This window comes from Plectropomus leopardus, chromosome 7, assembly GCF_008729295.1.
Source record: "Plectropomus leopardus isolate mb chromosome 7, YSFRI_Pleo_2.0, whole genome shotgun sequence".
NCBI classification, from domain to species: domain Eukaryota; kingdom Metazoa; phylum Chordata; class Actinopteri; order Perciformes; family Serranidae; genus Plectropomus; species Plectropomus leopardus.
This window is the reverse complement of record NC_056469.1, coordinates 34,421,988-34,442,391: the sequence shown is the minus strand read 5'-3', so window position 1 is coordinate 34,442,391 and position 20,404 is coordinate 34,421,988. Positions and strand designations below refer to the sequence as shown.

Below are 20,404 nucleotides of genomic sequence, written 5' to 3'. Positions count from 1 at the left end.
AATTAATAAAAAGACATTTGAAAGGAAGAAAATGAATTCCAAGTGGCATTCAGAAAATCCTCAAGTCTTAAATCTAACTTGCCTTAAAATGCAGGAATCCTGTATCTGATATTTACTGAACTTTGCTATCAAAAGGAGTTTATAACATTAAATTTACTTTAATGTTGACAGTAAAAGTGTAAGTGAATGCTGGAAACATAATCCTCTGAATTCTGACTGCTTGCTTTTATGACGATTATCTTCTGAATTTAAACCACCTAAAAAATGAAGCGTATATTTTACTCCTGAGGAAAAACAATTCTTTCTTTTTCAATATAAAGGATTTAAAGAACAAAATCTAGTTTTTCCTTCATCTATCTGTCCATTCCCTCCTCCCTCCCGTTTCCCGTTTCTATTTTTACATAAAGTAAGATTTATCGGGGAAATGTAGTGGAGTAAAAGTAAAAGTTGACAGGAATATAATAATCAAGTGCAGTATAGATACTCCCAAAATACACGCAGGTGCTGTAACAAAGTAATAATACTTTGTTCCATTGCAGCGCTGCTGCAGAGATGCTGGCTCATAGAGTTGTGTGATTTGTTTGTGAGTTAGTTGTTTATTTTTTTAGGGTTACACTGAAAGGTTAAAAAAACGGAGTTACATGCTAATGTTAGGCTAACTCTTTGGCACTCACATTAAAGGTTTTAGAAATTCCTCTTTTAATGACCCATTTTCCAAAATGTGCTATTTGTTTGTTGTGCCGCCCGCCACACCAAAGCTTCGAGCTTTCGTTCTTGGGAAAAACCAAAAGTTTTAAAGCGCTGCAGAGTGGGCGTGTCCTGTTTTTATGTCTGTAAATGTGTGCAGTACTTTGTGCAGTACACTGTAACATGATTTGCTGGAACAAACGCGCCCCCCCGCCGAGCCTGATGGGAACCAGATTCGCTGCGTTTATGGTCGTCTTTGTCCTTGTGTTGCAGGAAGAAACCTGAGAGCCATTCCAGCATGGAGGGGAAGCTGGGTCTTCTCTGCAGCCTCGTCATGGCGGCGTGTTTCTACGGCGTCGCTGCTCAGAGGACAGGTGGGTATGATTATGCAGCTGTGACCTAACTTCCTGCACGCCAGCACGAAAAAGATCACGGCAAACGTGCCCCGACCTCAACATTACATCATCCCAATACATCTGTAAAACCAGTTTATGCAATATGTGAATGTACAGAAATAGCTGTAGGTACACACACAAGAACACACACATACTGTACATGCACACACACACACACACACACACACACACACACACACACACACAAAGGGCCTTATAGAAATGTGGAGCACTGGTACTAACCCTTCACAAGAGTGTGTTTCCTGCCGAGCACCTGGATGTGACGCTTTAACAGGTTCACAACAGCACAAAGTCTTCCTGCTTTGATCCGCAGTGCCCAGTTGCATAAAACATGCAGCACGTGTATTTTCCAAACCCCTCTGCCAGACAGAACGCTAATATTTGACAAAATTTGGATTATGTTCAACATTTTTGAAAAACTTACATCTGTCTACAGGATGGTTGGGGAAAAGAGGGAACTGGAAATGGTTTTAGTGACGAAAAAAAGGTTAAACAAGGAAACTAAAAAAATGGTTTAAGGGGATCTCTGGTATTTTACTACCTGGACTCTGTTTTTCCATGTTTTTATGTGTGAGTGACTAATGGGAATGTTTGAAATTGGTCCAGTATTGAGACCCAGATCTGCAGCCAGCAGCAAACCAGGCTACAGTTTATCCGCTGGGGACATGTGCGTCCTGTCAGCTTATTTCAGACAAAGTGCTTCTTTTTGCCACTAACAGGTTCAGACCGTTATTATGAGTGTCTGACAACATTTTGAAAAGGACCTTAAAGTGAACTGAAACATTTTCCATACCTTTTGCTTGTTCTGGTCTGTTTTTTATTAAGTCTCGCTGAGGTGACTTTTTGCAGGACTCATTACTGGGATTCTCTATACTGGACCAAAAAATGTTGTTTCAGTGAGACCCTTGGACAAAAAAAAACCAACATGAAAATGGAGTTCAGGTTGAAAATACCAGAGTTCCCCTTCTGAGGACATTCATTTCAGCTCTTTGGTGAGATGTGAAATCTGTTCTTTTGTCACTTAAAACAATTTGGTTTTTTCTCAGAATAATCCAAATAAGTCTGCAGGGTAAGGAAAATACTGAGAGTGTTTTATGCAGCCAAGCGCATGACTGTAAGGTATGAAAAAGTTTGTAGTGAGATGAAGAAGTTAAAGGAGAGGCAGGTTGGATCAGCACTTTGTCCACCTTCTGTTTGCACCATCGACGCTGTCTGAAGGAAACGAACAAGAGCTGCGAGCCACGCAACCTCCTTTCACTTCCTCACTCTTTTCAACTTTCCATCTGAAGGTGAGTGCCTCCAAACTCGATCCACGCTGCTGTCCAGAATCTGTCCTCAACTTTGACAGAAAGCTGCTCATTTTTTTCTCTGGCTTTCACCTCACGAGCTACCCACCACTTCTGTTCATGAATCACGCTGACACTGTCGCTCTGGCTGGCACGCTTTGTAAGAGCCAGGACCTGCTCACGTAGTGAGAGCTTTCCCTGCAGCAGCACGCTGTGACTTCTTGTCTGCAAGACAGACCTCTCCATGATTTGACAACCTTCCCTCTCAGTCTGCACTCAAGAGGCGGTAGCCGACATCGTCTTCATGGTCGACGGGTCGTGGAGCATCGGCACCAACAACTTCGAGCAGATCCGTCAGTTTCTGTACACGCTGGTCAACAGCTTCGACGTCGGGCCCGAGCACGTCCGCATCGGGCTGATCCAGTACAGCACCACTCCACGCACCGAGTTCCTGCTCAACACCTACCAGAACAAGAAGGACATCCTCGAGTACATCACCGCCTTGCCCTACATGGGGGGCGGCACCCAGACGGGGCAGGGCTTGGACTTCATGCTGAACGAGCACTTTGTGGAGGCGGCCGGTAGCCGAGGCCAGAATGTGCCGCAGATCGCCGTGGTGATCACCGACGGCAAATCACAAGACAACGTGGAGTCCCACGCCCAGGACCTGAAGAGAAAGGGGATTGTTTTGTACGCGATTGGTATCAAAGATGCAGACGAGGAGCAGCTGAAGGAGATAGCCAACGAGCCGCACAGTCAGCACGTCTACAGCGTGTCTGATTTCTCAGCGCTGCAGGGAATTTCTCAGAGCATCGTGCAGACGCTTTGCACAACTGTAGAGGAAGTCAAACGTCAACTCCTGCAACTGTCTCAAGGTAAAATGTGTCATAGCACACAGCCTGCGGTCATTCAGTGATCTGGTTTTAAACTATTCAGTCTTATCTAAGCAATAATAGAGACGAGTGTTGCTCACTTATGGTTAAACAAAGTATTTTTGTTTCTCCAGAAGTTTAAATGTTCGGCAGAATTCACTTTGACGTCATCTGAGAGTCAGAAAAATCACTTTGACCTAAAAGCTTCGTGAACTGTTATTAAGTGAACCTGACAGTTGAGAGATGGGGGACAAACAGTAAGACCACAGATGATAAAGCATGGGTGCACAAGCACACACACACAGATGTTAAGACTGGGCTGCACCAACAAGGAGTCATTAATCTAAGATTAGCTCTGATCAGAGTTTAGTAAAACTAGATTTAAAAAAAATAAATCCAGATTTAAAGTTACACGGAGCTCTGTCACAACATTAAAAATGAAACAGAACTAAACAGAATTTAAACTGAGTAAAAACAAACGAAATACATGAACCCTCTCAGCAAGGGGGTGGAGTAACACCCCAAAGTTAGGGTAAATTTTGGCCATGGAAAAACAACATGGCCCTTGAACAGGGGCCTTGACCTCTGACCTCAAGATATCTGAATGAAAGCGTTTTTTTTCTGTCTTTTGATTCCTTATCCAGACAATCTGGTAAAAATTGCTTTACCTTGTTAACATGGACTTCACAACAGTAAAAAGTAGACTGAGATTTAAAGAGAGGTTTAAATTTAATCTTTCTCAAGTTTAAACTGGTTTTAAAGTTTGTGCAACAGAATTTAAACTTAAACCATGATTTAATCAGGTTTAAAAGTTAATCCTTGTTGGTGCGATTCAGCCTTAATGTTCCTCCACTTTCTTCAAATTCTGACTTTTTTTTCTCCCTCCCGTCCAGAGTGTGCCAAAGCCACCAGGGCCGACATCGTCTTCCTGATCGACAGCTCCTCCAGCATCGGCATCAGTAACTTTCAGGAGATCCGTCAGTTCCTCCGAACCGTCGTCGCAGGCCTCGACATCGGCCCCGACAAGGTTCGGATCGGCTTGGCTCAGTACAGTGACGAACCTTACCAGGAGTTCCTGCTGAACGAACACATGGATAAGAACTCCCTGCTGGCTGCTGTGGACACATTCCCCTACCGAACAGGAGGCACCGAAACAGGCGAGGCCATCGAGTTCATCCGGACGCAGTACTTCAAAGAGGACGCCGGAAGCCGAGCCAACGAACGGGTGCCTCAAGTCGCAGTGGTCATCACAGATGGAGACTCCACGGACGATGTGGTACAGCCCGCTCAGCGCCTGAGGCAGCACGGCGTCATCGTGTTTGGAATTGGAGTGGGAGGAGCCAACCTGAAGGAGCTCCAGTCCATCGCCAACCGGCCTCCAGATCGCTTCCTGTTCCCCATCGATAGCTACCAGGCCCTGCAGAGGCTGACGGACAATCTGCTGCAAACCGTTTGTGTGTCCGTGGAGGATCAGAGGCAAGGTAGGACAAAGGTTTAAAGGTATTTATTTTGCAGTTGAATCAGAAGAAAATGTTTTGGAACATTTGTTGTAATTTACAGGGACAATTTAAATATAACGGCAAAGGTTGACCATGATATTGTTTAAACTGAACTCTCTACACTGAAGCGATGAATGGGAACGACCAGTTTTTAAATTGGCTCCATACTGAGAAAGAGCGCTGCAGCCGTCAGCAGCACAACAGACCACAATGTAATATCAATGGCAACTGCGCAACGTCAATTAACGTAGGTCCGCTAAGTGTTTTTGTCACTGATAGGCTTAGGATATGCCCTGTGTCAACAACTGATGAGATTCTGTCCACAGAGATGTCAGAGGGCTTTTATTTTGAAAGTGAAACAGGGAAGTCTGAGTAAAACAGACATCTTTGTATTTGCTCATCTCTGTGGCAGAGGGAGACTTTTAATCTGCAGTAAAATGGGGTTTAAATACAATATGTTCATCAAAACAACATTTTTCACCGTCTGCTTGTGCTGACAACCACGTGCAGCACACGGAAAAAAACGGCGACTCACCGTTTCTCTAGATGTGCATCAGCTGACACAAGCCTGACCAAATTAGTTAACACGTGTGTCCAAAAAAACCCAACAGGTTCGGCGACGCTCACACTGCTGCTGCGTGTAATGTGAATCGGCCCTTACCCTTTAACAAAAAGGTTTATCTCTGTAGGGATCTTTTCCATGACGCTTGTAATAATAATCCGCCTGTCAGTGGCAGAAAACAGACACTTTGACTGGACGTACGTCGGCACTGCACAAGCACCTTAAGGAGGGAAGGTGTGGCCTGTTTCACCGCTGCGACCATCTCGCTCAATACTGGACCAAAACATTCTTTTTTTCCAGTGAATATGAAGGAAAGGAAGGCTGTGCAGCCCAAACACAGATTCAACGTTTTGTGCTATGGACCGGGCTGAAATAACTGACGACACTCCACATGAGTGACCTTTATGTGGTGGAATCTAAATCTTTAAATAAATGTTCCTTGTCCTCGAGAGCATTTCTTTCTCCACACAACATTTTAAATACTTGGGGCCTGCAGACATAACAGCAGACGGCTCTGTAGTGATTAATGAAACACGCTCTGGTTCCAGTTTGAGGTCAGCTGGTAATGATGCAGCGTCAGCCAAAAAATGCAACATTAAGAGACAGAAATTGTTTCGAGACAACTGCACTGACCTTGCTGTCATGCAGCTCTAGTGTGGGAACTTTTCCACAAAAATGCTCCAGCAGTCGTTAAAATACGCACCCAGATAAGGATTACTGTTTGCTCTTAAGGTAGTGCTCATTAATTTTTCCATGCATAACGTGGTTTCTTTTGCTGTCCAGAAAATGCAGTTGGTTAATTTGGGATTTACTAGCCTCTACAACCTGTGAAAAAATAGAATAATTCACCTTCTGCAGAGGTTCACTGCCAGCACACTAAAGAATAATGAAGAACTGTAGATCCCTTAAAGTGAATTTCTCTTAATTCTCAATTTAAAAATAATGAGTTGGTATCTTGAACTTCATGGATAATATGCAATCTTATTTTGGTTTTATATGTTTTATTCGAGAGAGCCTTATTAAATCTAATGGTTCAGTTTTTTCTGGATGGAAAGGTCTGCCACAGTAATACTTACAGCGTATGGGCCAAACCTGGACCCCGATGAGGTGCAGGGTGGCCCCCCAATCATTTTCTAATTAACAATAACAAAAAATGATTCACGATGGGAATTGTTTTTGTACTTTTATCATACATAAGTTGCCAGAGCGCATAAAACAGCATCAAAATAAAGCTTGTTTATAAAACCAAAAAAAAGCCAGCGGAGGATCCCCCAACCCCCTGGCAGAGGTCTCAGCTAAGCTCCTAAAATCCTAGAAATGTCCTCAAAGCATAGAAATGTCCTAAAATCAGACAAATGCCCTAAAATCCCAGGAACATCCTAATATCCTAGAAGCTATCTAAAATCGTAGAACCATCCTAAAATTCTAGAAATGTCCTAAAATCCTAAAACTGTAAACATGTCCCAACATCCTAGAAATTTCCTAAACTCTGAGAAATGTCCTAAAATCATAGAATAATCCCAAAAACCTAGAAATTCCTAAAATCCTAAAAATGACCTAAAATCCTAAAACTTGTGTGGGGCGGCTGCGACTGGCGCCTGACCTCCTGTCGTTTCGTAAAAGTGGCAGAGCAAGCTGAGTATCACTGATCTGCCATAACAGCACATCCACTTACTGTTCTCCTTGTTTTTTTTTGTATTTTTTTCAGCCTTGGCAGAAAGGTTTGCAGACATCTTCTTCCTGGTGGACAGCGGCGTGTCCACACAAGAGTTCAGCCAGATCAAGACCGTCCTCATCAGACTCGCCAATCAACTTAACGTCGGAGCGTCCGCCTACCGTCTGGGCTGGGCTCAGTACGGTCAAGACGTCAGAGAGGAATCTCTTCTAAATGCTCACCAAACCAGAGAGGAGACCGTGAACGCCATTAAACGTTTCCGCCACAGGAAACTGCAAACTAACGAGGCTCGGAATCTGGGCGGCGCACTGCGGTACGCCACCACTCACTTTTTTACCAGTGAGGCAGGAAGCCGGGCGGACCAGGGCTACCGACAGTACCTGGTTGTTGTAAGTGGCAAAGACTCAGATGATGACGTGCACAAGGAGTCCCGTCAGATCAAGTCGTCAGGGGTGACCGTGGTGGGGATAACTCTCGGTGCGTCCATGCAGGAGATGCGTCTCATAGCCACGGGGTCGTACATTTACCAGACCACCACCAATGTTGTACCGTCACTGAAGGCTATCTTTGAAAAACAGGAGGTAGAGGCCACTCTTTCTGGAGGTAAAAAGCCCTTTTCAGTGAAACCATTATTATTATTTTTATTAACCACTTGAAGTCAGCTATGAAAATGTGCTTTACAACAGTTCCTGGATTTGATCACTGAAGATGTCTCAGACATGTGAGCTGTTTCTCACTGACAGATGAGTAAACGGGTTTGATTAGGTTGAGTCCTGTCGCAGCCAAAGATCTGCCGTGATCATATACCAGTCTGGTGTGGCTTTGCACCCTTTTGATGATGTTTTTTGATGTCTTCGGTTTGGGAAAAACCCTTTTTTAACCCTTTTTATAAAACTTTTGCATGAACAAGAAGCCAAAAAATAGAGTAAAATATCTGTTTCCAAAAATATCTGTATACATCTAGGCAGGACTGTACTGGCCACGTGTGTGTCTGACAGACCACAGGTGTCACTCATGCACACATGGGCCAGATTCAACCGTGTACTTGGACTACCAGTATTCTTTATTTATGTATTTTGCTGTAGCCCTCTGTATTTTCGACCCCACAGAGTCGCCAGACTGGTCAGTTTTTAATAAATGAAGGGGCTATATTTTTTATTTTTCATGTCAGGGCTAAAGTCAGTCTAAACACCTGATCTTTGGGAGGTAAAAGTGCGCTCATCTGTCAGCAAGAAATGAACAATTTACAGATCGTATAAAGAAGTTAGTTTTCTTGTCTCAGTCTGTCCATTTGATGTATCTGAATAATTGTGCAGCTCACAAGTGAATTGAACATAATGATTTTATGATCATTTCACTCTTTGACAGATTGCAAAGCAGCCAAACTGGCCGACATCGTGTTCATCGTTGACGAGTCAGGAAGCATCGGAACCCCCAACTTCCAGCTGGTGCGCGCTTTCCTGCACTCAGTTGTGAGCGGCCTGGAAGTCAGTCAAAGTAGAGTCCGAATCGGTATCGTGATGTATAATACCAGAGCCAAAGCACAGGTCTACCTCGACACCTTCAATGACAAGGACGAGCTGTTAAAGTTCATAAAAATCCTGCCTTATCACGGAGGCGGCACAAACACCGGAGCGGCGCTAACGTACGCCCTGGAGAGAGTTTTTATCTCGCAGAGAGGAAGCAGGAAAGCGAAGGGCGTCCAGCAGGTAGCTGTGGTGATCACAGACGGTGAATCCCAGGACAACGTGAGCACACCAGCAGCTAATCTTCGTCGAGCCGGCATCACTGTTTACGCAGTTGGAGTCAAAAACGCAAACGAGGCCGAGCTGGTAGAGATGGCGTCTTATCCTCCCCATAAGCACAAGTTCATTGTGGACAGTTTTACCAAGCTGAAATCGCTGGAGTCGAGCCTGCAGAAAATCCTGTGTCAGAACATCCTTCGACAAGCAGTCTCAGTCAGCACAAGAAGAACCGGCATCAAAGAAGGTCTGAATCAGTGTTTGCCTCATAATAAGCTTTGAATATGTTTAGGAATATATTTAAAGTCAGAGTTGTAAGACTACGACAGTATTTATCGAATTAAACGCAAAGTAAATGAATTTAAAGGCAGCATACAGCTGATGAGTTTGGAAAAGAACTCATGATATTTTTGCTTTTCCTTTTTCAGGCTGCTTACAAAAAGATGAAGCAGATATCTTCTTCCTGATTGATCATTCGGGAAGCATATACCCCTCCGACTTCAAAGACATGAAGAAGTTCATTACTGAGTTTCTGCACACCTTCCGTATTGGGCCACAACATGTCCGCATGGGGGTCGCGAAATACGCAGATTCTCCAAACTTAGAATTTGATCTGACAACCTACTCAGATGCCAAGACGCTGGAGAAAGCCATAGAGGGTATTAGACAAATCGGAGGTGGGACGGAGACAGGAAGGGCCCTGGATTTCATGGGTCCACATTTTGATCGAGCAATGGCCACTCGTGGTCACAAAGTCCCGGAGTACCTGGTGGTCATCACTGACGGAAAATCCACCGACGAGGTCAAGGCTCCAGCAGAAAAACTGAGGTCGCAGGGTGTCATCATCTATTCCATCGGGGTGAAAAGTGCAGATGTATCTGAGCTGCGAGAGATTTCGGGCGACCCCAAGAGGACTTTCTTCGTCAATAACTTTGATGCCTTGAGGCCCATTAAAGATGACATCATCACGGACATCTGTTCTCAAGACGGTAAGGACCAGACCAGAGCCTAAAATGCACGTCTAACGTATTCTGCATGTGGCAGTTGAGGGCAAAACACAGCAGCATCGCACAGCTGATAGCAGAGAGTAGAGCAGAGCGATAGGGCTTTAAAATAATATCACAATATTTTTAGGCAATATAAAATTAACAGTATATATCACGATATTTCGAAATCTCCTCTAAACTACTGTAAACTACTAAAATACAAAATTAAATGAACTACGGTTCCAATAAATTAACTACTGTAATAAAATACAGTTACATAAACTAATGTTATAATAATGGTTAATTAAATACTGTTACATTGTTAAATAAAGTTAGGAAAGAGGCTGTGTGTCGTAAACTGATGCACTGAGATGCATATACATGTCCAAAGATGCTCTTAAAATGCATCATTTAGGCATAACTCACATGTCTGAATTGGAAAATGCTACATTAGTAATGAGACCTAACCGGGAATATCCAAACAGAACATGCTGTTTTACGTCAAATTCTCGCATCATATTCATTTTCATATTTGTAGTAATAGTTGGATGTAACTGTGTAAATTCAGTGGAGCATCATTCAACAATGATGCTCTGCGATATGTTGGGTGTGTTTTGGCTTTACTCAACGCTCAAAGGATTCTGTTATTACAGATACATTGAGCATTTTTATTAAAGGCCCCCAAGAAAAGAAAAGCAGGAAAAAAGAGGAACACCGCACTAACGTGTCCGTCCTCATGTGTCCACAGCTTGCAAAGACATACCAGGGGACCTCCTCTTCTTGATTGACTGCTCTGGGAGCATCTATCCACAAGACTACGACAAAATGAAGGACTTCATGAAATCTGTGATCGGCAGGTCCGTCATCGGGCAGAACGAAATGCACGTAGGTGTCATGCAGTTCAGCCAAGTCCAACAGCTCGCGTTCCCTCTTAACCGCTACTACACCAAAGAAGACATGTCGAGAGCCATCGACGGTATGCAGCAGATCGGCGGAGGCACGCTCACGGGTAAAGCCCTCACAGAAGTGTCGGAGTACTTTGATGCAAGCAGAGGAGGGCGTCCTGGTTTGAGGCAGAGGCTGGTAGTGATCACAGACGGCGAGGCCCAAGACCAAGTCAAAGCCCCCGCCGAGGCTCTGAGGGCCAAGGGAGTGGTGGTGTACGCCATCGGAGTGGTGGACGCCAACACCACCCAGCTGCTGGAGATCAGCGGTTCACCCAACAGGATGTATGCTGAGAGGGACTTTGATGCTCTGAAGGACTTGGAGAGCCAAGTGGCCCTGGAGCTCTGTGATCCAGAGAGAGGTAAGAGCAATCTGGACTGTAGCAAACTAAGGAGATCTAGTTTTCTAGGAGTTTCTATATTTTTACTGTATAAATCAACAATCCTTTGAAGAGGTGCAGTGTAAACATGTCTTAGGAAGCTTAACTTTTAATTCCCAGGTTGTGATGGCAGTAGTACCATATTTCACATTTTAAAGAAAAATTATCCTGAAACCTAATTTGGTGATGAATTGTGGTTCCCAGACGCGACACAGGCTTAAGAACTGTCCTGCAAACACAACCCAGCAGACTCTTTGGTTAGTTATTAGTTTGCGAGCTAAGATATCGTTAAGCAAACAAGCATCATGCATCTTAGGTGATCAGAACACAAGTGGACACCAATAAATACAAGAGTAAACAACCACAAAGAGGCATTGTGAGCCAACCGCTTTTCACTACCTGTCTTTTGTGGTGTAAACACCATTGTGTTTGGATGCATCTCTGACAAGGACTACATCAGCGATGCAGGACGTGGTATTTGTTTTGGTGACAACACACTAACGCTCAATAACTTGTCCATTTTACAATGAGTTGGACGAGGTGTTGCCTCACTGTCAATAGTTTTGCCTTTTTGAAAGAGAGGTGCTGAATTCTGCAGACAACAATATCTCAAGCTGTACTGACACATTTGCGGTGCCAAGCATGCATGCTAGCCAGAGTGTGGACGTAATAAATGTGTGTTGAGCCCCTTGACCTTCTGGCATTTGTCGTGTTGTCAGTAACGATATCTGCACACATTTGGTCAGACTGAGATGCATGCTAGAAAAAAGATTGACAGCGTGTCCCAGGTGTCCACTAGTGTTCAGCTCACCTAAACACGTGTTACTGGCAGCTGTAAACAGGCTCAATGTTGAGTTGTCGTCTTCGGCCCTGATCAGACAGTGTGTTTCCCAACCTGCCACACACGGCCTTTTTTGTCTTTATTATTTCTAGATAAACACCAAATCCCTAGTCCTTTGCGATATTTAACTGTGAAGTAAAGTTACAGATTTTTGACTTAAAATCTACAAAATTCTTATGTGTACATGAAAACCTCAGAAGGAGGAGAAATCACGGAGTACCACCAGCTGGTCCAGGAGCTTCAGCTGGATGACGGCTGGTTCAGGGCTGGTTCAGGGCTGGTTCAGGGCTGGTTCAGGGCTGGCTCAGGGCTGGTTCAGGGCTGGCTCAGGGCTGGTTCAGGGCTTATTTTATGATGGATCAAAGACAGTTTTAAGATGCTGCTGTCAGTCAGGGTCTAATTATGGTGGTTAAGGCTACACTTTGTTCAGATATCTTTGCCTGGTCGGGTAACGTTCAAAATGAGCTAACATTAAGTTTTACATAAACCATGTACGATACCTCTTGTTGTCGTTACCACCACAGGGGCCCACCTCTGAAAAAAGCGTCAGTGACACCTCGTGTTTTATTTTGCTCTAAATTGAAGTTTTTTCAACTACAGGCATTCAAGGCGCTCCTGCAAAAGCACAAGGCATAAAAAAGCTTCGCCAGTGTGTGTCCAACGCTGTCCGTCTGACCGTGTCTGAGGTCACTGATCATTATAATGTAAATGGTTCCTCTGCTACCTTCTCCACTGACTCCAGTTTCTCTCTGTCCTTTCATTTCCAACCAGAGTGCAAGAAGACAGAGAAAGCTGACATTATTTTCCTGGTGGATGGCTCCACGAGCATAACACTGCCCAAGTTCAGGAACATGCAGAAGTTCATGTCAGCAATGGTGAACCAAACCACAGTTGGAAAGGACCTGACCCGCTTTGGGGTCATTCTCTACTCCAACGACGCCAACTCTATCTTTACTTTAAAATCATACACCTCCAAACGGGAGGTTCTTAATGCAATATCAGCACTGAAGTCCCCGTTTGGAGACACCTACACTGGCAAAGCTCTGGCGTACTCTATTGAGTACTTTAACGCTGAACATGGTGGCCGGGCGGCTCTTCAGGTACCACAGATCCTCATGGTGATCACAGACGGTGACGCTACCGACCGCAACAGTCTGGTTGCACCGTCCTTGGTGCTGCGAGACCAAGGCATCAGCGTCTTCAGTATCGGAGTTGAAGGAGCCAACAGGACGCAGCTGGAGATCATGGCTGGCCAAGACACCTCCAGAGTTTTCTATGTGGATAATTTTGATGCTCTGGAAACTCTGCACAAGAACATTTCTAATGTCCTCTGCAATTCCACCAAACCAGGTAAGAGCTGACGGTGTCATGGCACCTTCGTGCACTGTAGTAGTCTAAGAACGTGATGGAGAAAATGCAAAGATTCATGTAATTATAAAGCAAGCCTCCATCCATCGAGCTCATTAAAGGACTCACTCTAGCCACGAAACTAACATGTTAACTTGAACATAGACACATCTTTGTAGAGATGCTTTGCAGCCTGATCAGCCTTATCTTCTTTCTAGCTGTACTAGACCACAATGTCGACTGTGAATGCTACTTACACTTCATTTTAGGAATTGTGAGGTTGTTATTTGAGGCAAATGACTTTAAGATTTTTTCCAGTACAGAGTTTAGGGGGTGGGGGAGATTTTTTGACAAAAAGTTTACATTACTTAAAATTAAGACAGGGGCTGTTCTCAGTATAAGTGTATAAGAGTATAAACTGGCAATGTGGCAAAGTTTTGTTTACGTTTAACTTTAAATTTAGTGGCATCTAGCTGTGAAGTTTGCAGATTGCAACCTTTACTGAAGTAAAGTATTAATTCAAGTAAAAGTCCTGCGCTGAAAATGTCAAGTGAAAGTCAGTGAGTATAATCAGGAAAATGTAGTTAAAGTAATTAATAATTAATTAAGTAATTAATTAAATAATCTAAAATTCTAGAAAAAACACCCCAAAATTGAATTAAAAAAAAGACATCCAAAAAACTGAAATTGTAAGAAAAGAAAAAAGACAAAAACACCCCCAAAACTCAAAAGACATCTGTGTGTATCAAAATATTCAGCATTAATTTTCTGTGAATCTACTGATTAATAAACTAATTGTTGCAGATGTACTGGTAAAAAAAATGTTTGATAATTTATAACAAAACATCATATTTTATAAACTCTTTAGTTTTTATGCGGAAATCGTGTTTTGTAAAGTAACTAAAAATGTCAGATAAACACAGGGAAGTAAAAAATACAATATGTTCCTCTCAGATGTAGTGGAGTAAAAGCACAAAGTGCCATGAAAAGGAAATACTCAAGTAAATGAGAACTACCTCAGTGTCATACTTGAGTACAGAACGTGAATTTGTGCTTAGTTACAGTCCTCCTCCGGTACTGCTGTCATAAGTCTTCCTCACTTATTTATAACGTGGATAAATTTCCTGTCTCTGCAGTTTGTGAAAAGCAGCAGGCTGACCTGGTCTTCCTTGTCGATCAGTCCGGCAGCATCGGCTCAGCGGACTACGCCACCATGAAGAAGTTCACCACAGACCTAGTGAACAGCTTCAAAGTCAGTGAAAATTTAGTGCGTGTCGGACTTGCCCAGTTCAGCAGCGATTTCCAAAATGAGTTTTACCTCAACCAGTTCTACAGCGAGCAAGCCGTGAACAAGCACATCATGGACATGGTGCAGAGCGGCGGAGGAACCAAAATCGGACTGGCCCTGGACGCCATCAGGGAGCATTTTGAGGCGTCACGGGGCGGCCGAAGATCTGCCGGCATCTCTCAGAATCTGGTGCTGATCACAGACGGCGAGTCGCAGGATGACGTGGAGGACCCCGCCGACCGTCTCAGGGCTCTGGGGATCGAGGTGTTTGTCATCGGAATCGGAGACGTCCACGATCTGCAGCTCCTGCAGATCACCGGCACCCCGGAGAAGCTGTTCACCGTGCAGAACTTCGGCAGCTTGGACAAGATCAAACAAAAGGTGGTCGACACGATCTGCAAATCTAAACCCATCAGAGATCCCAGCGGTGAGTTGAAAAGTGCGACTTTGCCTCTTTTTTCAGATGATACAGCTCTGCGTCTATGACTGCTCAAAAACATGTTTCCCTTTACTTCAGACTGCAGCATTGATATCGCCATCGGATTCGATATTTCTCGAAGAACCGGAGCTCCGGGTGAGATGCTGATCAGCGGACACACCAAACTCCAGAGCTTCCTGCCAGAGATCGCCCATTACCTTTCCTCCGTACAAGGCCTGTGCTGCACAGGTACCACACCTGTCCGGCCCAACATCGCCTTCCGGGTGGTGGGTCGCGATGGACGTCCTCTTTACGACTTCAGCTTTGAGGGCTACAGCCAGGATGTGGTGAACAAGGTCACGACCTTGAGTTTGACAGAACCAACTTACTTCAACACCGCCATGCTGAAATCCTTCGGGGAGAAGTTCAAGGCAGAGTCCAACGCCGGCGTGAAGGTCAGTCTGAGATTCACACAAAGTACACAAAACAGCTCTGTCATTTTATGAGCTGCATGATGTTTTGTAAAGGTGACACAAGTTTGAGTTAAATGTGAATTTCTGGTAACAGACCACTGCTGAAGAATTGCTTTCAGACAACAGTTGAATTTAAAAAGAAAACATTAAAGGGTCAGTCTAGACAGTTTCACCGATAAAAACACAGCAGTGAGAAAAGGAAGAGAGTTTTTAGTCATTTAGGCACAAAAACGTGAAATTAGGGTCCAGGTTGAAAAAATAATGAACTTACCCTTTAAACTCCTCGTACAGAAGCGAGCGGCCTGAAGCTGTCGACCCTGTAAACACTTAACTGACTGCTCAAACATTCTCTGACGCCAAACCACAAATCTGCTGCCAACGTGAGATTAAACAAACCATGTCGTGTTTTAGGAAGTGCACGTTGGCCGGCGGTAATCCTCCAGTCTTTTAGACTTTTGTCGGACACATTTTAGAGTTACGAAACTCCAGAGATGTGTGACTCATCCAGTCTGTAAGTTCATGGATATCAGAATATGCAAAATTATGATTACTATTAAATCCCTATGCAATCTTTCCTTACGTTCACTCTTTAAAAGTGAATTTTTAATAATCCAGTAAAATCAGTTATCCTCAGAAAAATGTAATATTGTGATGCTTAGACACTTGGTCTGTTCTTCATTTCTGAGTGCTCAAACATTTTGCATTTTAGCATTGATATACATGTGTCTCCACCTTCGGTTGAACGATGGTGTGATGGATGAAGAGATTTGTCAGACTGAGGACAGCAGATGTAGTTTTAGCGGTCTAACGTGACCGACCTCGCCCCTCAGGTGCTGATCATCTTCTCTGACGGACTCGATGAAGACGTGATGACGCTGGAGTCTGAATCAGAGCTGCTGCGACAGTCCGGTAAAAACTGAGAGGTTTTAGTGTGGGGATCAAACATGACTACGGTTTTCATTTCTTAATTACATTATATTTGCTTTATCAGTGAGATGATTTAAAATAAATATTTTATTGCATTACAGTAGCAGCTAATTCAGACATTTGTATTAATGAATTAAACATAGATGATACCTCTCTGCAGGGGTCAGCGCTCTGCTGACGGTGGCTCTGGAGGGGGTCCGTGACCCCGCGCAGCTGCAGATGGTGGAGTTCGGCCGAGGATTCGGCTACAAGCTTCCTCTCAGCATCGGCATGCCGAGCGTCGGCAGCACCATCCTCAAACAGATCGTAAGTCACTGCTAACCATCAAACAGCACTCCATTCACTTCACTGCAATACAGTTTAACTTATTAAACTAGTGTCTTTATTAGATTTTGTTCCTGCTGCATGTATGACAGCGAAAACAAAACCGGAAACATGTAAAGTACATTACAAAGCATTTATAGCAAGATATCATCTTTACCAAACTTTGGGTGTATTTGAAGGTCTAACATAAATAATCAGGGAATAAAAATGCTATTTATACAATTATTAAAGCTCCAAAAGAAAGAAAAGGAAAAACAGCAAATGGAAATATATGTAATTATTTTGTGACCAAAAGATTAAGACATGTAGACTTCTGAAGCCTCTCTCTTCCTGAAGTTTCATAAAATGCCTCCAAATCTTAACAAGTGCAATAGTTTTACAAATCAGTGTCTGTCGACTGGAGAGTGATTCGTTTTGTATTAAACTCTCTGATTGGGCAGATCGCTTGAAAAGAGAAAAAAATTTAAAATAAAATCTGGAAATATGTCAGTTCATTTTGGGGAAAATTGAAATAAATTCATCCTATTGGTCAAAAGTTGTTTTTTTATTGTAAGTTTTGATGTGGTGATATTGATGTTACGGAGCAAAGCATACATCATTTTCTGTTTTTAACATTAAAGTAGGACAGAGATTAAATAAGGTCAAAATAAATTAGAAGCATATGTCATAAAATTATTTTTACAGGCAACAGTGATACTTATAGTATTGTTTTTTTGAAGAAAAGAAACAAACAGAAACACTGAAAAAAGGGGGAAAAACCCTCCTGGTCAAATTTGTAATAATATTTGGCAGGAAAACAAAAAAAGTAACAAACTGCAAAGATTACATTTGTTACCTTTACATCTAGTTTGTGTACAAATTGTGCAAAATCACGTTTCTGCACATATTTATTTGGGCCTCAGATTTAAGATCAATACGTGAAGTTAAACAGGATAAGATATTGTTTGGATGATAAAAAGGAGATTAAAATAAGTAAACAACAAATGCCCCTTATTATCGATTAACTCGAGCCAAAGTAGAACCCAAAATAAATACATAAATGAAGTAATAAAAAACTAAATACATTAATAAAATCTATAATAATAAACATTTGAAGGAAGGCCTGGCTACATACATGTACCCCAAACGTTTTTAACAGCTGGTACATCACAGGCTCTACTAAATGCTGATCTCTTTCACTACGTCAAAGTCTTTGCAGCAGCACCTGAACTGTCTGGAAATACACTTTGAATCTCGTAATTTCACACGTTTGTGCAGTAGATCGCAGCTGAGGATGAACTGACGGAGAATGAGAAGTGGAGAATAATTCGCCTCCTGAGAGGTCCCGGCTGCTTTTCATCCTCTCGTATGTTTGCAGAAGAATTTCCTCCAGGACGAATAAAGTTCTGCCTTATCTTATCTCAGGAAGATTGAAGCGTGATGACAATCACAGAAACTCATCAGTTTAGAAAAGGTTTTCCTGATCTGGCACGTCCGTCTGCAGGAATGGAGACCAGAGAAAAGCCTCAGGGTGTTGGCGAAGGAAAATATGTAAATTACTCAGCATGTTAAAGGAGTAGCCATAGGCAAAGAAAATAAAGAGGATCCAGTTAACTTAACCAGCTTCTGATAAAAGATATCTTTGAAGTGCTCATTAAAAAAGTTTTTTTAAACTGCTGCCAAAACTTTCTGCAGGTAGAGATTCTGACTTATTTGTGTTTGTTAAAAAAAAAATCACTGTTTATATTTTTGCAAGAAATGAAGACTAAAAGCCTCCAGTGAAAAATCCCTTTTGCATTTTAGATTTCTTGGTCATATATGCAGATTACTTTATTTTTTTGCATTAATAAAAAGTGTCTAAAGGGAGATGTTTGGCAAAACTACGTTTGCAGTGGGGAAAAATAATAATACCTTATTTATTTATTTATTTGTCTAATAATGAACATTTTATTGAAGGTTGAAACAAGGAAACAGTCTCTGAACTTGAGAAAGCAGTCGGGTCTTTTAGCTGTTTCCTGTTACATTAAACTCCATAAAGTCTTTCACTGTTTGTTGAAGTAAACAGCGTCCAGATAAAAACATAATCAGGAAATGTGCATCGTTCTCTGCTGATTGTTTCCTCCTCCGCTCTCTGTGTCTCTGCAGGACTCGGTGTCGGATCGCGAGTGCTGCGGCGTCATGTGCAAATGTTCGGGACACGAGGGCGTCCGTGGCTCTCGGGGCCCCCCGGGGTCAAAGGTGACTGAAATACACACACCTCTTAACTTTAAACATGATGTCAGGAATGTTTGGGGAAAAAGTGTCAGAAGTAATCAGGAGGTCGGAGCTGCGAGCAAGCAGACACTCGCAGTGACTTCATAAAGTAAGCACCGAGTCGACTTTTGGACATTTCAACGTGTGACGCGTCATGAGTTCAGGTCAGAGTTAAATAAATACGGACACACAGAGCGAAGTTTCACATGCTGTCTTTCTTGGAGAGGAATCACACACACACACACACACACACACACACACACACACACAGATCACTCACTTTACGTGGAAACATTTAATAACTTTAACTTTTCATCATGAAGTAAATGTTGATCACATAATGTTATAGCCTCATGACATTATTGGTGTTAAGAGTTTATTTAGCGTTTATGATGCAATTCTGTCTGCCACCGGGTACGATCTCCAGTAAAATGAAGCCGTGACCCAGATGATACTAATAATACTAGTAATGTTTTAGTGTGAGGTATTTGTCCTGTTTGTACCTGCTCAGGGACTGCAGATGTAAACTAGCTAATAGCTGAATCTGGTATGAGTCATCGTTTCTCTTTTTGAGATGAATGTTTTTCATGCATGATCCTTGTTAAAGTAAAGACTTTAGTTAATACTAATAATAATAAACCTTATTTATATAGCACCTTGCATACGGCGAATGCAGCACAAAGTTCCTCATACAGAATAAACAGAATAAACATGAAACAGTGGAAAAGAACATTTAAAAACAATTTATAACAAAATGAAGTGCTTCAAATCAAAAATCACGAGATAAAGAAAAACATAATTCATAAAATTAAGTAAAATACAACATTTTGAAAGAATTGCAGCAGTCTAAAAAAAAAAGTTTCGGACAGTCAGAGTTAGTTAAAGGTGGAGGGAACGGATGCTTTAGCTTCTTTGAGGCGTAATTGACAAAGACTGCATCCACGATTTTCTCTGGGCTGTTGTTGGGATCCTCCGAATAAACCAGCAGCAGATGAATTTTGGTGCTGACAGTCGTCTTTTCTTTGTCTCATTAAAAATAAGATATTTCTCCTGGCAGCACCGGCAGTGAAATCCAGGGAGGGAAACTGAAACGTCTTCTGTTTGCACTTTAATGAAAAAAAGAAGAAATACTTGATAAACCTTCTTAAGTGAATTATAATTGGAACCAAAATGATGAAGTTCATTCAGTGTGTAATCTGCAGTCAAAGTACTTTACAGACGGTTCGCTGGTTTAGTTCGTGTTTCGTCCGAAGGAGAAACTGTGAGAGAGAAGAAACAGCTCTTTTCAGTTTTGTAATTTTTCTCTAACCTTTGCTTTTTTTGGTGAATTTGCTGAATTATTTGATGATTTCAGCCTCAGTTATTTAAATGAAACCATGTGAGAAATTCAGAAAAGTGTTTCTCTGAAACACCACAAGGACACACAACTACACACTGATTTAACTGTGAAGGGGTCACGACCGAAAACCTTTAACCGCTGCTGTCCTTTACTTCGTGTGTCGAGT

General features: G+C 42.6%; 1 protein-coding gene across 1 annotated transcript in view; it reads left to right on the top strand.

Annotated features, from left to right (window-relative positions):
- The window catches only part of col6a4a (collagen, type VI, alpha 4a), a 70,081-nt gene that overhangs the window by 27,272 nt on the left and 22,405 nt on the right, over positions 1-20,404 (top strand). Inside the window, 13 exon segments of the mRNA XM_042489514.1 lie at positions 961-1,061; positions 2,659-3,264; positions 4,155-4,742; positions 7,031-7,600; positions 8,366-8,986; positions 9,168-9,728; positions 10,474-11,031; positions 12,662-13,240; positions 14,374-14,952; positions 15,043-15,398; positions 16,247-16,325; positions 16,504-16,649; positions 18,792-18,884. Of these exon segments, the coding sequence (XP_042345448.1) occupies positions 986-1,061; positions 2,659-3,264; positions 4,155-4,742; positions 7,031-7,600; positions 8,366-8,986; positions 9,168-9,728; positions 10,474-11,031; positions 12,662-13,240; positions 14,374-14,952; positions 15,043-15,398; positions 16,247-16,325; positions 16,504-16,649; positions 18,792-18,884 (5,412 nt within the window). The 5' untranslated portion in view covers positions 961-985.